Source organism: Corapipo altera, unplaced genomic scaffold (genome assembly GCF_003945725.1).
Source record: "Corapipo altera isolate COAL_440 unplaced genomic scaffold, ASM394572v1 61411, whole genome shotgun sequence".
NCBI lineage: Eukaryota > Metazoa > Chordata > Aves > Passeriformes > Pipridae > Corapipo > Corapipo altera.
This window is the reverse complement of record NW_020884875.1, coordinates 9712002-9728852: the sequence shown is the minus strand read 5'-3', so window position 1 is coordinate 9728852 and position 16851 is coordinate 9712002. Positions and strand designations below refer to the sequence as shown.

Sequence of the window (16851 nt, the reverse complement as noted above, 5' to 3'; positions counted from 1 at the left end):
ATGCTGGGCAGCTACACAGAGTTACCAGCAGCAGAACAGTAATGAGATGTGTATTTTAATTGATACTGCCCCTATAGTAATGACAATGTATGTTCTGGAGGAAGGATTTATATGTCACATTACAACCTACTGCCCTTGTTAGCTACTAAAGATATGTTGTCCATCATCATACCATACCTACCAATCCAAAGGCCAAGCAGTGGTTCCAGCCTGAGACGAGACACTCAGCAATGCAGACCTCCTCTGTTCCCAGACCAAACTGCATTTCCTCGTGCAATACCCTCTGCCAGCATGTACCTTAAGGGGTGCACTGAGTTGGCCCCAAAGAAAAAAAAAACTGCCCGCCTCTGAGTAGAGCAGAGATGTGCCTTAAATTACAGCAATAAGAGCAGTTCAAGGAAAAATGCTAACATAACAGTGTTTCATGCTGAATTTTTATTTCAATGTTATGCAACTGCATAAGTATAAATAATTGTGTTCAATATATAACAATTATGACATCCATAAAGAGTTTCTTAGAGAAAATAAGACTGCAAACACTTTATTGCACAGACCCTAACAATTTTTTCTTTTTTTTTTTTTTCTTTTCTTTTTTTTTTTTTTGGTAAGCTGAGAACTCTACTGCAGGAAGTCTACAAAAGAACACATCAGATCTACAATCACACTAAGACTGACCAAGAAGAACACAGGCAGGAGGATCTCTTAACAGCTCACTGGTAAAGTAAACATCAACAAACAGGTACTACATAAACACAAGCTTATGCACTGTTACACTTCCAAAATGCAAAGAACTTATTTGTCAGAAGTGATAATGAACTATACAAAATATACATAAAGGTATACTGTAAACAAAAGCTAGATGTGCTTTAGAGGAAACAAGAGGATTGTTAAAAAATGCAGAGACTGTAAACTAGGAAATACCTTCCAGACAGAAATGTTATTTTGAAGTGCATTAGCATTCATTTGCAGTAACTGCCAAAGCACAGATGAACTGTAAATGTTGAGACCATTTTCTTTTTAAACTTCTCAAAAATTATTATCCATTGCTCACCAGCTCCTCTGTGAATGCATGAAAGGCAGTATGAATGTTCTAGTGCCACATGAAAGATCAGAAGTTGTTTGTGATACTGGCTTTTCCTGACAGTTTTGCTGTAAGCCAACTCAATTCGTCAGTACAATAAAGTTTTCAGCAGAGGGAAATGAATTCTGCACACTATTGTCACACAAGTCTCCAAGCCAAGATTACACTGTGCTTTTATGAACAATTTTCTAGCTTTTGAGACAGAAAGACAAACCGTAAGCATTGGTGTAAAAGTAGGGGCCTAACTCTACTGTGGTTACAGAAAACAGAAATAAGCAAAACAACCATTCTATTGATCCCCAATTATTAAAACCCATGCTACTGCAAGGGCATTTTGTAGTGCTTCTGTACATGTTTCAAACTTTACCTTTCATCTCTCAAAACAAACCAAATACCTCCACACTAACAAAGTCTACATGTTCCACAGTATACAAAATTTAAATAAGGCTTAGCAAAAGTAAAAAGACAGTAACATTCTAGCACCAAATAGCTCCAATGGGTTCCTGTTACAAAATGCTTCTTTTGAAATTACAGTATTTAACTTTTTTGCATACAAATAAAAAGATTATGTTATGAAATGTGTGGAGCTACTTAATGCATTTAGAAATGAATGTGAAACCCAGAGTTACTTGCTAAAAACAGCAAGTTAAGTCTACAACATAAGGCCCCAGCTATGTATTAAAATGTATCAGATACCCTAAATTTTTTTGAAGATATGATACTGAAACTACAGAAACTGCTTTTTTTCCTTTTTACCTTGTCATAAAATAGAAAAGAGCTATAGCATTATGACACTAACTATGCAGACCTATATGCCATAATATATATTCTCTAAATGTATTAAAAACAGGGATGAACATACTAGTACTACCAGTCATGTGCTTATACTTGTGCCTCACACTGTAAGGGCCTGAATTTAAAAAAGCTCAAGGAACTTGAGAGGATTGCAGCAAAAACTGAGCACGTGACATGTGCTTCAGAGAGTTAGAGCCTTGTCTGAGGTGAAGGTCACAGAACACACTCCCAATAGACAAGAACCACCATTTCACCACAGAACACAACTCCTGCTGGGATGCCCTGACAATTAAGTGGTCTTCCCTTAGCTTTAAGGACACCTACTCTAATCAGGTTTTGTGCAGTAGGGAGATGCAGTTATGTCTTGTGTTAGGTCCGGTGAAGCAGTCAGCCAGGTACAGTACTATCAAAATCAAATTATTAAAAATACATGTAAAAACTCACAATAGGTCACCATATTTATTCTGTACTAGCATTTTTTTTAACTTCTATCTAGGATTTTTAGTAAGTAAAAATGTGGCCTGGTTTTCTTTTTCTCCAGTCAGACCAATACTTCAGCATGTCCATGCCAGGTCTGAGTTTTAATAATTTGTTTTCATATTTCAGTATGGCAAATAAGTGGCTAAGCAACTATCTTAAAAAGGGAAAGAGGAAACAACGCAACCAGCAGTGAAGTATATATGCTACATTCAACCCCCAAACACATCGCTAAGTATTTACAGAGGAAATATTTTCTTCAACAGCTCTTGGCTGTAAAGGTATTTTTGTACAAATACTATATGGTAACAGTTTTACCGGTTTCAATTGGAAAGGCATTTTGAAAAAAGTCCTCTCTTTACATATCCCCTTGTATTGTTTCTTCAATGACATGAAAATTTTGCAGCACAAACACACGACACAGTGCTGGTTTAAAGGCAGTACGACATATTAAAATCGTTTCAGCTAGTGTTGAATTCACACTTGCCGGGTCTTACAGTTAACAGGATTTTTTGTGAGCATTGCTCCGCGAAGCTTCCTTTCCTCGACGCTGCCGAGCTGAGTCTTTGTCGTCTGAAAGTGCACTAGGGCGGTCAGGTGTGGCTGCTGACCTGGATAAATCTTTACCTACATTCTGTTTTCTTGAAGCAGACTGCTGAGCCAGAATGGTGTCTTTTCCTTTTACATCCACAGTGTTAACAAAAAGAGGCTTTTCTTGACTTCCAGGTTTCCCCACAAGGTTCGAAGTAGGGCGGTGGGCTTCTGCTACAACAGTGGCACTGTGCAAGGCCATCAATGAAACACTTTTAGCCATTTCTGCCTTACTGCTCCCTGTGGAAGAGGTGCTTTTCTTATTTAGTTCCTTGCAAGTTGCAGGAAGCTCAGGTGAGCCTGCTTTAACCTTTGCTGAAATTGCATCACTCTTGGCTGAAGACAAACCAGATACTTCTTGCCTACTCTCAGAGAAATTGGATGAACAAGTCAGCGGCTTTCCTGGTATTGTAGACACACGATAAGAACTCTGCCCGCTGGCAGCAGACAAATGTTTTATTGCAGTCTGCTTGTTTGCATCCTCTGGCTGTTTCTGATTAACTTGTCCCTTCCCTTTTATATCTTGAGAGCTTTTGCTACTTGTGGTCACTTTTTCTGCTCCTTTCCCTCTGGCATCACAGTTTGAAAGACAAAGGGTGGGCTCTACTTTCCCACTGTCAAGCTGAACGTAAAGTGCGTCAGTGCATATTTTTCCTTCGGGTCTTTTGTCTGCAGAGATCATTTCATGACTGGGATTTTTGTCTGCCTCTTTGTTCCACAAGAGACAGTCTTTCACAGTGGAAAATTTTGGAGATGTGGTTTGTTTTTCACTGAAGTGAAGTTGTTTTTGATCAGCAGATTCCCCCAAGCCTGCTGGTTCTTGCCTTTGCTTAGAACTCTCTAGGCCTGCTGGTAACGGGCCCACAGCAGAGGATTTGGGTTTGGTGTCAGGGGCGGTGCTGCTCATTTGGAGGGTGGTGACTGAACCATGACCCAAACTCACAGGCCTTTCAGTCTCCACATTTTCACTGGTCATTCTTCTTGAAGAGCCTGGAACAGAAGGAAGGTGATCTAGCACATTTTTACTGGCATGTTTCCCATCCTTCCGGGAGCTGGCAGACAACTGAGTAACAGTTTCTTTTTCTTTTATGGTTGGAATGCATGGTTTTTGTGACAATGTCTGTTTATCCAAGGACTTAGACTTAGAGGAACTTGTATCAGAGGCTAGCCTGTGTTTATTAGTGCTGCTTTCCACACAGGTGGCAGCAGGTTTCACGTGTTCTTGAACACCGACATGAACTTCTACAGTGCAGTGTCTGCTTACTGTGTCTTTCACAGCAGGTGAGCCTGAAGTGTTAAGTTGCTGCCGAGGAACTTGGCTGGACTGTTCTCTCTCAGCAGTTTGAAGCCTGGTATCAGCGAGTGGTTTATGATCTTTCTTTCCTAAATCTTTGGCATTGTCCTTCTGCACAGAGGAAACTGGTGCAGACTTCTCAGTTTTATTATCGCAATCTCTTGAGGGTTGCACAGGCCATTTGGATACAAGAGCTTCACTCTTTGACTCTGAGGTAATCTTCTTACATTCAACTTTCTGCTTGATTATGTCCCTTTCCACAAAACTTTTAACAACACTGCTGTCATCTTTTCCTAGCTGTTTCAGTGATTCTCTGCCATCCTTAGGTTGTGCCTTGGGGGCAGCTGACTGCATTCTTCCTTGCATCTGAGGTGGAATGGCAAATTCAGCACAACTTTTTTCATTGCTTTTGGAGTAGCTTGTTATGAGGACATCTGAGGTAGATACCTTCACAGATGATTCCCTGATCACTTCCACCTTTGCAGGGACAGGCTCACAACCTCTCCGGGCTACTGGCTGTTTTGTAGGCAAGTCCTTTTGTATTTGTTTCTCTTTTACTACAGCTTTTTCAGGAGTGCTTTGGACAGCAGAAAGTTTGGAGTACGTTTGAGTAGTTTTAACACTCTCACTTTGAGTAACACAAGACTTTGCCTCCACTGAATTGTCCTTCTGTTTTGAAGGGGAGGTATCTTTCTTTTGAACAGCTTCAATAACAGAAATACTGCCTGTAGTAGCTGGACTAGAAACCTTTTTCTCTGTCACTGCTTCTGCAGCCACAGGGATGACTGGTGGATTTGGAGAACCCTTGCCTGTGTGCAGAACCTGAGGCTCTGCTATGTTGACTTTGCCAGATTTTGAGTAGCTTAACAACTGCTCTTTCTGACAGACCATTTCTGCCTTCCCACCACTCCCTTGTGGCACTAGGGGTTTAGAAGATTCCCCATCACTGCTGGTGCTCTGTCCTTCTGGTAGCACACACAAAGGCAGTTCAGTCTTTGAAGCTTGTGGCCCAGAAAGCAACGCAATGTCTAGTGTGCCTTCTATTGGCTTCAGACAGGAAACAGACCTCCCATCAAGTTTATATTCTGATGGACTTTTTCTGACAGGAGCATCAGTGGAAATAAGGGCTGATTTTTCCACACTCACATCTGCTCGGCCACTCAAGGTCTTGAGAGGAACAAAAGAAACTGAGTTAATCTGGGCAGCATGTGCACTGCTAATAAATGCTCTACTATCTGCAAATACAGCGGAGTCCTGCTGTATGTTCATGGGTCTGCCTGTAGTAAGTTGAAGGCATTCGTGAACATTAGATGTCAACTTGGGTTTTAGCACTGGACAGACACTGTCATCTTTTTCTTCAATGGACATTTTTTTTCTGAGATAATCAATATTTGCAAGTTTACCATCTAATCTTTCAAATTTGGCAAATTCTTTTGTTGGTACAATTTTATCTGTGTTTTCTCCCTTTCCACTTAGCATTCTGTCAGAGGACTGAGGTAACACATCCTGCAGTGCACATGGAGGAGAAATTCTTTTGAAGTCATAAGAAATATGACTGAGTTCATTAGGGGGAGGGCCATGACACAACATCTGTGCATCTAAAGCAACACCATCATTTGATCTCAAGTTTGCATTCTTTTGAAGGGTGTCTTTGAGTATGGTACCAGCTGACTGGGTCTCCAAAGCAACAATTTTTGTTTCAAACTGATTTGATCTTTCTAATACCTTTTGGAATGTTTTTTTGTCTTTTTCTTCCAGTCTTAAGGTATTGGCACTTTCTGGTTCATGGCTGGGTTCATGTATAGCAGTATTTGCTTTTTCAGCAAAATCTTGTTTTTTCATTACTACCTTGACCTTCAGCTTCTCTCTGTCTAGCTCATCAATGGATTCTTGTCTACCTAGTTTTCGGGAGATGGGTCGTTTCAAGCAGCCCTGCTCTGCAGGCCTGACTCGTGTGAGTGATGGCACATCACATACATTCTCCTCCAAGCTCTGAAGAGTTACTTCCCTTTGAGATAATTCTTTATTCACTTCTTCCTGGGTCACTTCCAGACTGTGTTTTCGTGAACATAAGTGTTTCTTATCACTGCCGTAAGAGGGTGCAAGTTTCTCTTCAGACTGGACTCTCTTTAACAGTGGAGATCTTGGTGGCTCTGCACTCTTTGGCCTGACGATATGCCTTACAATAGTTGGAGGTGAGTGCATTTTGCTAGGAAAAGACTGAGCTATTTTTGTATTTCCAAGAGAATGTCCCAGCAATGGTGATGGAGATCGCTGAGGAGATGTTGGCTGGGGTGTCGGAGAAGGTGTTCGTGCAAGAGGAGAGAGGGGAATGCTGCCAGCTGATTTGCGTCTTCCTGATCTGTATCTTTGCCCTCCAAGCTTTGGACCCAAGCCATGAAGGGTGCTGGGTCTTATGTGTCCTGAACCAGCTGGAGAATTGGGAGCACTTGAACTAGGGGAGCTACTCTGGGAAGAATTAGTACCTACAAAAGAACAAAATCCCCAAACAAGCAAACATAAGAATAGGAAGACCTTTTCAATCTTCTAATTTCAATCTTCTGTCTAAATGTTCAATGAGAAACAGAAAAAAAAGTCCTATTCCATCTCCTGCCACAGTGTTCCAAAATCTGCAGGGTTTTAAGTGGCTGGGCTCCAAACCCCGCATCATTCCAATTATGTTGCTATTTCTCCCTTTTCCCCTCTTCCATCATCCCCTTTCAGTTATCTCTTCCTTCTACTTAAATAGAACAGCTAATGCTTTCTGCCACTTCAAAGCAATGATCAAAGCTTTCCAGATTATTTACCTTTGCCAAGGGATTGTACAACAGCAGTCAACTTCTAGTATACGCTTCAATTGTGATAGAAGTAAAACAGGAAAAAGGGGCAGGCTCCTAAGAGCCAGAAAAATGCATATTTCAGCACTCAGACAATCTTTTCAGCAATAATCTGCCTTCATGAGTTTCCATGCTAGTTCCATTATGCAGCAACTTCCCTCAGTTTCACCCTTTTATCAGTTAGCCTCTCCTAGGCAAGATTCCCCCATTTGCTGCAAATTGGGATTGTCTGTTATTCAATTTACAGCCACTGGACTGAGATTTAAATGCTGGGACAAACTTTGAACAGACAATTCCTTTTATGTGCTTCTGTATCATAAAAACACCTTTGATTTTGCATCAGGAATGTTTTTCTTTCCCTATTCTAGACAGAAACCAGCTGTTCAATGATCATGCTTGCCAGAGCTGACTACTTTCAGCAGAGTGTATCTGATCTGTTCACAGAATGTACAGTACCCTTAAAGTCCTTTTCCTCTGCCCTCCACTCCTCCAAACTCACCTGATGGAAAATCAGGAGTGGAACGGTAGCTTGGGGTAGGAGATCTAGGAGACAAGCTGTGGGTTGGAGACCCAGGCAAACTCTCCCCAGAAGAAAGGGATCGGTTCAGGCAGGAAAAACTTCTGCTGGTATGAAGAAGAGGCGAGGGCTGCTTTGCCAGCTTTTTAAAGAGAGATCTTCTCCTTGTGTGAAAAAAGCACAGCATTAATGGTAAGTTAAGATGCACAGAAAATACTATTACTACAGGAAAAACTCTTGCAAGCTCTTGGTTCCCTCTCCTATTATGAAAATACTAAATCTATCTTTATATGAAAGCAAACCACACTGCAGAGCATGAAGTTCAGAAAACATTCTGATTTGCTTATAGGTGGGATAGATACTGTAACTAAATCTATTCACATTAAAATTTACTTACAGTTTTTCAGAGGAACAATTAGCTCCTTACGAGTATAAATTTTCATTTTCATAATTTAGGAACCCACCAAAACTGAAGGAATATCTATAAAGTATTTATTTACAAAGTACACCTAAACTTATCAGCCAACTAAAAATGTTCAAAAACTTAGCACTATGAAGTTTAATTAAACAAGTACAAAAAGATAAACCAAATTAAGATGTAATCTCAGTTATTCACTTTCTCCTCCATATCTATATATGTACCATGCAAAATTTTTAGAGGTTATTTTAGCAGATCTAGTTTAGGCAAAACAAGATTAGAAGGCCACAGAATCTCAGAGAAGAAGATAAACCTACGTTGAAGACAAGAGAGAAAACTGCATTAACTTCATATTTTAAATGTATTGTTATGTACCTGCCTTCATCATGAAAGCAAAGGATTACTCACCTCTCTAAACTCTCCTTCTTCTTGGTCTTCTTACTGCGTCTGACCATTCGGCTCCTGTAGCTGTTTCGCCTGGCAGGTCCTGTCTTGATGGAAGTGTTTTCAAAAGGAGTTGTCATTACTGAGACTTTGTTACCACTCTGTCAAAATAAAGGAAGATGCTTTAAGTGTGAGGAATATGTCTAACAGAAGACAACTTGGCCTTGAATTGAATCTACGCCACAAACGTGAATGCAAAAAGAACTCCAGCATCAGAGTAAGAGCTATTAGTGCAGGGAACCCTATGCAGACATTGCTGGGCACGTCAAATAAATGATGATTGGGAAGTTCTCAAATTTTGCCATATTTCCTAATCTCCTCCATGCCAGCTTCAGAATAAGGAGAAATTCCCATAATTTTAGCTGGACAGAAGGAGACCAAGGATTGACCAAGACCGTAATTTTCAAGATGAAAGCTTCTACAGAAGCAATCCCACAAAGAACAGGCGTAACTGTGCAGTGGTCCATTCACTGGCCGTTCATGTCTCGGGATACCAACAGTTACAATGATGAAATAGAGGAGAAAAATAAAATCTTCATTGTCAATCCCAAACCATCCTTTTATCTTGTTCAAAAGAGATAACAAATATAATTAAGCTAAGCTTTTTAGCACTGATTGCTCAAATGGATTACTCAATAAATAAGATAGGTATTTTCTGCTGATTTTATGTTTCAATAATCGATATCTCCTGCTCAGCACTGCAAACCACTACAGTGAACTTCTTTTCAAAGAAATTTCAATAACCTAAATTAATTTATGATACAGCCCATTTGGATAAACAATGATCTCTTGTTTTGAGTTTAACTCTTGTAAGTAGTGAATAGGATTGTTGTGTCTTTTTCTGTATCTCACAACAACTGCATACCTAACTGCCTGAATTTACAGAATTTTCTCCTACACTTCTTGTAAAACCTGGAAGTTCCTGCTAGTTTCCGAGAAAGAAAATAAAGACTTCAGGAAAAGTATATTTTGTGTCTTTCCTCAGTTCTTTATATTTCCCTACTCCTTCACTGCCTTCCAGTGCTTTTTTTGACTTCTTTTACAACTGGGTACTCCCTTTGACATGCATGTTACACCATAAATTGTTAATAATATAGGAAGTAAATATACAGCTGTCTAAAGTATTTCTGACCTACATTAGCCTATGCTGAAAAGCTACAGCATGAGCTGTATCTATAAGCTACAGAGAAAAGCTAAGACACTACTCAATTAAGAAAAGTTCATTAAGAAAAGTTGAAGGGGTTTGTTTGTTTTCAAGGGAAAAAATATAATTTTCCAATAGGATAGACCTCTCCACAAGAGAAAAATGTGACAGATTATTCATAAAAGTCCAGCTGCAGGATGAGAATTTCGTTAATCAAAGAAGCTCTGTCAGATACATACATATATGTCTCATATATATGTCAGACATCTATATATATTGTCTCATATATATATATATATATATATATATATATATATATATATATATATATATATATATTAGAAAAAAAACATTTTGGGCCCAAAGATTAAGGAAGGCAAGCTCCCATGTAGGAGGCAACAAAATATTTCATATTCTTTATTTTTATTTTTTCTCACTGATTTTGCTTTAAAATGCAAAATGATAAGTATCATAATTATCAGAAGCCTGAATTACCTGATAAACATGTAGGCATTGAAGCAAGTCCTTGAAAATGTTAAGTTTTATGAAAGACAGACATCTCTTTGTGTCACTGCCTCGAATTTACTTCAGCTATTGCAGAATCAGTGCCAGGCTGTGGCAGAGAAATATTTTCATATATTTCGTATATTCAGAGATATATTTTCATATATCATAGCAGGATATATGAAAATAATTGACCTTTCTCCAGATCTGTGGTAATAGCAGATTAGAGTTTGTACTTCCAACAACCATAAAATCTAGTAACTAATCTCAAGGAAACAAATGTAACTCCTCAATCATTGGTGAAAACAGCAATCACTTTGTATCCCAGTTGTCCAAGAGTTACCTTTAACAACAACTCAATAACTTCCGTATGAACAAGACCATGAACTGGCTCTCCATTGATATGAGTAATCAGGTCTCCAGCTTTTAAACCTGCCTGGTAAGCCGCACCTCCTTCTTCCACATTCTGAAAAACCAAGACGAAGAGAATATACAGAAAATAAACTCCCTTTAACCTTTATACCTTCAAGAGTAACTTTGTTTAATGAACTCTTTTCTATAAAACTAGTTGGCAATGAAGAAACTTGCTAAGTTATATAAAAGAAGAAAAATATATCCACCATCAACTACTTACTCAAACTTTAGATGGGGCTGGAATGGTTTCAAAGCTCACTGAAACACTGTTTGTTGCTACTGGTGTTAAGAAAGCTCTGTACAGCAGGGCAGTTTTCAGGTATGATAGAAGGGGTGGAAAATTGCTTGGTATATAATGATTTATACAGTAATTGTCAACAAACAGATGTCACAAGTACCAAAAAAGAGTGAATAAACCATTACAGTTTTCTGTGGTTGTGTATTGTCAAAAAACCAAACTATTATCTTACCCAAACAATATGGTGCACAGTGTAGATATCGCTGTCACCCACGTAAACCCTGATGGCTCGGATGGTGAAGCCATACTTTTTTCCTGAACTGTGAATTACAATCGGTTGATGAGGACTTGCAGAAGCAATTGATGAATCACGGCTGGGAGATGAATCTCGGGATGATGAAAGATCCGATGATAAGGAATGAGGAGACATAGGACTTCCCAAAGGAGAAACACCAAACATATCTGTAAGAAAAAATCCGCCTATTAGAATACATCCTGAGCACATACAAAGTTTGCTTAGTTTCATGACACTTTTGTGTCAAAATATGTCATTTTCTTTGTATAAACAACTTCTCCTCCTCCCCTGGTGTGCATATTAGTGAATGAGAAGTTTAACCAACAACCAGATATTAGAACTGATTTTTTTTCCCTGTAGTGTAAACTGTATTTTTTAATGCAAGGTTTACTTGCTACACGTAGACTGCGTTTTCCCTTTTGGACAGGAAACAGACTCATTGCTAAATTTGTAAGAACAATTCTCAGCCTTTTCCTAACAAATGTTAATGAAAAGAAAAGCAGAGTTTGGTAGCAGATGTTACTGTGAGTACACTCAAAACCATATCCCAAATCATCCCAGCAGTGCTTAACAAATTGCTAGCTGTTTTCTTCATTTCAGCTACATATAGATACAGATAAAGACTACTGCAAGTAAACCACAGTATGTACTTGGTACCTAGGACAGTAATTCTTGTACCAAGCCTCCATTTCTGCATTCTGCTACATCATGTAAGACCACAAGAGTTTCTTGCAACAACAGTAGCAATTACAACTTAATTTTATTTTATTGTTATAAATGCACTATGTGCTCATCTTTGTGCAAATGTGAATAGAATTGTACCCATTTGGGAAGTCTGGACTTTAATTCTGAACCATGAAAAAGTAAAGCACCTTTGCTTCATGTGAAAACACTCAATACCACTGTTACACTTCCACTTACTTACAGCATTATTTCTGGCTCCAAATTTTGAGCACTTCATCTGAGTCAACACAGTACATGTAGAAGCCTACATGCTATTTCTGCTCTTGTGATACTGCTCTCCTGCTTATCAGCTTTTCTTATGCAGGACGAGAGATAACTAGTGATCCTGAATGCACTGCTGTAACAAACATCCATTATTGGAGTTATACACAGAGAGCTAGTTAAAACTTAAGCTACAACCCTGCTGTTGGATGGACCAAGGACTGAAGTTGCATCCTGCTGTCCATGCACACAGTCAAACAAAGTAGTCACCACTAAGTTACATTTCTGGCTGTCAGAGAAGGCCCCTTAGCTGTAATGTGACCACTGTAACTTGCTGACAAGACTGCACCATCTAGTCATGCGAGTGAATAAGAGAAACAAAAATGTGTGACACAGAATCCATTCTGGACTCTCCAAAATCTTGCGTTTGTGTCATAAACCACCATAATATTGTGTATGTCATAATATTTTGACTAAAAGTATTTATCTCTACCTCCTGGGATCATGAGGGACAAAGCACTTGCAGAAAGGGACTTCGTGACTTTTCCAGAGATCTTCTTTTTCTCTGTGCTTCCCAATCGCTGACGAGCAATATGAGATGCAGCTTCACCAGCTGGCTTTGAAGAGTTATCCGCACTGTCCACAGTCTCACTTCTTCCATTTATTTGATCTAAGTGTTCTGAGAAACTGCCAACTGTATGAAGTAGGGATAAACAAATTGAGGGAAAACTGGGGGGCAGGAAGGGGGAATGGTACAATTGTGGGATACAAATTTTTCTGTTAACAAATTCATAGAACTACATTACAGAAATCTAAGTAATTCTTCCAGACTTACAGAAGCATACAGTTTAACAGAATGTATTGAAGCAACAGGTTTATGTAGTCACTGATTAAAGTAAAATAAGACAAAAAAGCTTAAGCAAGTCTTCTATTTCAAAATGCAGCACTCGCAGAGCTTAATCATACATTTATTTTTCATGTAAACTCCTTCTAAAGTAAAGAAAAGGCTGCAATTCTACATAAGTTGCTATGACCCTAACAAATTTTCTAAAATAATTAAAATATTAAGTGTAATTTTTTTTAATTATTAACTTTTGCTTTTATTATATGGGTGGTTTTCTATCACAAGGAGAAACATACCAAGCACCACTAAACTCAGTATTACAACCACATTGGTCTTAGTCTATCATAGGTAACGAACTCCCACAACAGGGAACAGAAAAAGGATCACAACATTTCAAACAATGAAAATAAAGGCCTTGTGCCACGTGAACAACTTGCACAAGTTTTCATCAAAAACTCAAACTTGTCACAGAAAGTCTGTATGACCTTATCAACATGCACCACACATATGTCAGCTGTTTAAAGACATAGCAACAGTTCCTAGTATTCCTTTAAGGTCACTGAATATCCATTAGCAAAAGGACCACAGCAAAATGAAATTACTCTCAAGTGTAACTGATAAGTGAAAAAAGGATCACATGGTCTGAGTCACCATTGCAATTCTGTGCTAATGTCAACACCATAACATGGTGTAGAGGGATAGTAAGCAAGACTTGGGATACTGTACAATCAAGGTCAAGGTTTTAGATGAGGGAAGGAAATGGATGAGCCTGAGGAAATTTTCTTCTCCATAAACAGAAAGAAGGAAGGGGAAGGAGAATGTGGACTACATGGGAAATTAGGAATATGGGAACAGAAAGATGTATCTTGAAAAAAACTCAGTAAGATATAAAAGAGAAATAAGCTGAAGAGAGGCAGACGTGTAGACAAGACACTAAGGTCCTGAAGCCTACTGAAATGCAAGCAAATACTTGAGCAGGGTGAGGGATGCATAAAGCAAATAAAATAATTAAGTAGGGAATGGTTTGCAACACTCCTTCCCAGATTTGTAATGACAAAAGTGACTTCCACAAGTCACAGAAAACTCTACCAAGTTCTGAAAGGTGTACATCATTGAGATACCTTAATTAAAAACACACAGTGGTGTAGCACCGCATGTCAGAGAACAGCAATATGGCAGACTCCATGATGAACAAAGATCACAAACTTCAGTGAGGAAAGATACAAATATAGTGCTTTAAGTGCTAAAGAGTCCTTTTCTTCACAAAAGAATCCTGCAAAGGTTCTATGGTCAAGCCACTGTTTTGTTCACTTGCCTAGCAACCCTCCAGAGTCAGAGGAGGGACACCAAATGATGTAGTTTCCAAAAATGCTGAAACTTTCCCATATTCTCATATGGGATTTTATAAACTCAAACCTTAGCCCAAACCAGATCTCTGTTTTTTAAAACTTTTTTTAAAAACAGTTCTGATGAATGCTAGTGCCAAACAAAGAAAGCCTGTTACTGTTTCTCGTGTAATCAGTCAAGAGACCCACTGCCAATTACCTGATAGCGTGGAGCTGCTGATTGTACTTGCTGGAGTGGTTACTTCGGGTTCATCTTGCACTATTTCATCGTTCACAAATGCAGACTTTTCCTGGTCCTCCCGGAGTCCCACTGAGCTGGTGGAATCATCCTGTACTCTCTCAGCTGATATAGACAACTTTGGAAGCAGACCTGAACTGTGTTGCTGCCGGCTACTCTCAGTCTCAGAGGAGATGGATGTAGATATTTGTTGTCTGCATTAAAAACAAGCAAACTCTCATGCAGTTACTGAGATGAGGAGGCCTGCTACCTGGCAAGCAGGATGTAGACCCATGCCAGCACCTCCTCCTACTTACATTTCAGAATATTCTGAACTCCAGCTTAAAGATTCCACAGAAGGCAATGTTACATTTTTTGTTTTGTCTCCTGCATCTTCCTTATCTTCACCTTGTGTTTGACTGACTCGATCTATACTACTAAAAACCTATTATAGACAAAAAACCCCCCCCAAAAAAAGCAATTAATCACTGACATAAATTTGATACAAAAAAAGATATGCAGTATCTATGATTCCATGATTCTAAATGCTTATACAGTATTTCAGAGTGCAGAGTTCAAGCTTCTTGAACCTTTTTAAATTTTCAGGAGTTTATGTTCTTAAAATGCCTTCCTATTTTGCTTTCTTGGCTCCTCACATATGAATACACAAATACAGCCTGTTCTCATGAATTAATCAGTTTGCTCCTCATGTCACAGTGTGAACCAAAACAGTACAAACAAAATCCACAGCCTTGGCCATTCTCAGTCACAGGATTAATGCACATTAATTCACAACCATAAAGCCAAGCGAGATCAAAAAGCCCTAATGCCCAAGAAACTGTCTTAGTATCTACCAGTCAGATGGGGAAAGCAGAAAAAACAATCCGAATGTACTTGAATTTAAGAATAAATACATGCTTTATTAAAATGAACTCTGATCACTGGAAGCCTGTTATTTGCTTCGCTGACAAACAGCACACAGTCTGAGAGATACATGCAGAGGTGCAATGACATAATATTAACCAATCAAACAATTACTGTGTAACAGAGCCTTCAGAAGGACAGAAGTTCCCAGAACGACAGAACAAGGTTGGAAGGGACCTCTGTAAGTCATGTTGTCCAACCCCTCTGCACAAGCAGGGTCACCTACACCTGGTTGCTAAGGAACACGTTAAGAAGCTTTTGAAGATCTCCAAGGACAGAGACTCCACCAAGTAAAGAAATGTTTCTTTGTCTTCAGACAGAACTTCCCGTCTCTCAGTCTGTGTCCACTGCCTGTCATCTAAGAGAGATGTCTCCAAAGACACAAAATCATTTTCCAGTATCTGAATTTGAAACGTACTACCAACTCAATTTATGGAGTTTACACAGAATGAACATAACCACAATTCCTATCCCTGCTCTTCCATGCTATCACAGACAGAACACAGACAGCATAAAATCCACCAATTTATTAAAGCATAACCCAAGACAAATAAGATACAAATACAGACACTCCAAATACCTTTAAACACCTCCTAAAATAGATTAAATAAACTTTTGAAATAGAAGGCTTTTGAAAATCACTGCTGGATGCTATGTTAAGATTAAAAGTTCACTCATTAGGTATTCCACATCTACCATTTCCTGTCAATCTATTCTTCACTGTATTTCCTGAGCATGGTCCCTCTGCTACTACTAGTGTGCTCTGACCAGCAACAAGTAGCTCTCACCTCTACTGCAGTTTTATCTTCAATTCAGAGCACTCAAATCACTCCCTCAAATCCACAATTCTCCTGGACCAAAACACATGCCAAGCACCACTTTGCTTTTCTCCTTCAGTCTAATGTCATTAAATTAATAGCTACTATAGGGTAACACTGTAATCTTTGTTATGCTAGCATCTGCAAGATACCCGGGACACAACTGGAGCAACATGAAAACTATGTACAGGAAAACCAATGTAAAGAACATGTATTAGCATTTAACAGAACATTTCCCCTAAATTTTCTGTTAAGCCATCATGAATTTTCTACAGAAAATATTATCATATTTATATAATTTTCCATTAATATCTTAAAGATTCAAGAATTAACTTTCTTACAGAATCTTCCCATGTTTTGATTTACTGTTACTCATTGTATTCTTGCCCAATTTCAGTTAACTTCACTGTTTCTTGAAAAACAATGCCCTATTCACCTCTTGTATATTTATAATTTCCAAACTCTGTGGAAGTTGAAAAATGTTTATGTACACCATATATACTAAGATTACAGAATTTTTACTTACTTTTGAAAATCTGTGTGAACATGAGGAAAACTGTCTTATCTCCAAATTAAAATCTTCATCATTGGTATCATCTTCTTCTTCTGTTTCCATATGGTGATATTTCTCAGAACGAGCTACAGACAAGGGAAATAAAGTATCTGAATTTATCAGGAAGAATAGATACCAAGCTTAAATATTACATC

General features: G+C 38.7%; 1 protein-coding gene across 10 annotated transcripts in view; it reads right to left on the bottom strand.

Moving 5' to 3' along the window:
• Positions 1-420: 420 nt before the first annotated feature.
• The window catches only part of MAST4 (microtubule associated serine/threonine kinase family member 4), a 300551-nt gene continuing 284120 nt past the window's right edge, over positions 421-16851 (bottom strand). For all 10 annotated transcript variants that reach the window (XM_027634973.1, XM_027634974.1, XM_027634975.1 and 7 more), the window contains 9 exons: positions 16670-16782; positions 14719-14846; positions 14384-14616; positions 12488-12688; positions 10987-11216; positions 10446-10568; positions 8419-8555; positions 7575-7756; positions 421-6724 (listed from right to left, as the gene is read on the bottom strand). In XM_027634973.1, the coding sequence (XP_027490774.1) occupies positions 2853-6724; positions 7575-7756; positions 8419-8555; positions 10446-10568; positions 10987-11216; positions 12488-12688; positions 14384-14616; positions 14719-14846; positions 16670-16782 (5219 nt within the window). In that variant the 3' untranslated portion in view covers positions 421-2852. The remainder of the gene's footprint in view (positions 6725-7574; positions 7757-8418; positions 8556-10445; positions 10569-10986; positions 11217-12487; positions 12689-14383; positions 14617-14718; positions 14847-16669; positions 16783-16851) is intronic.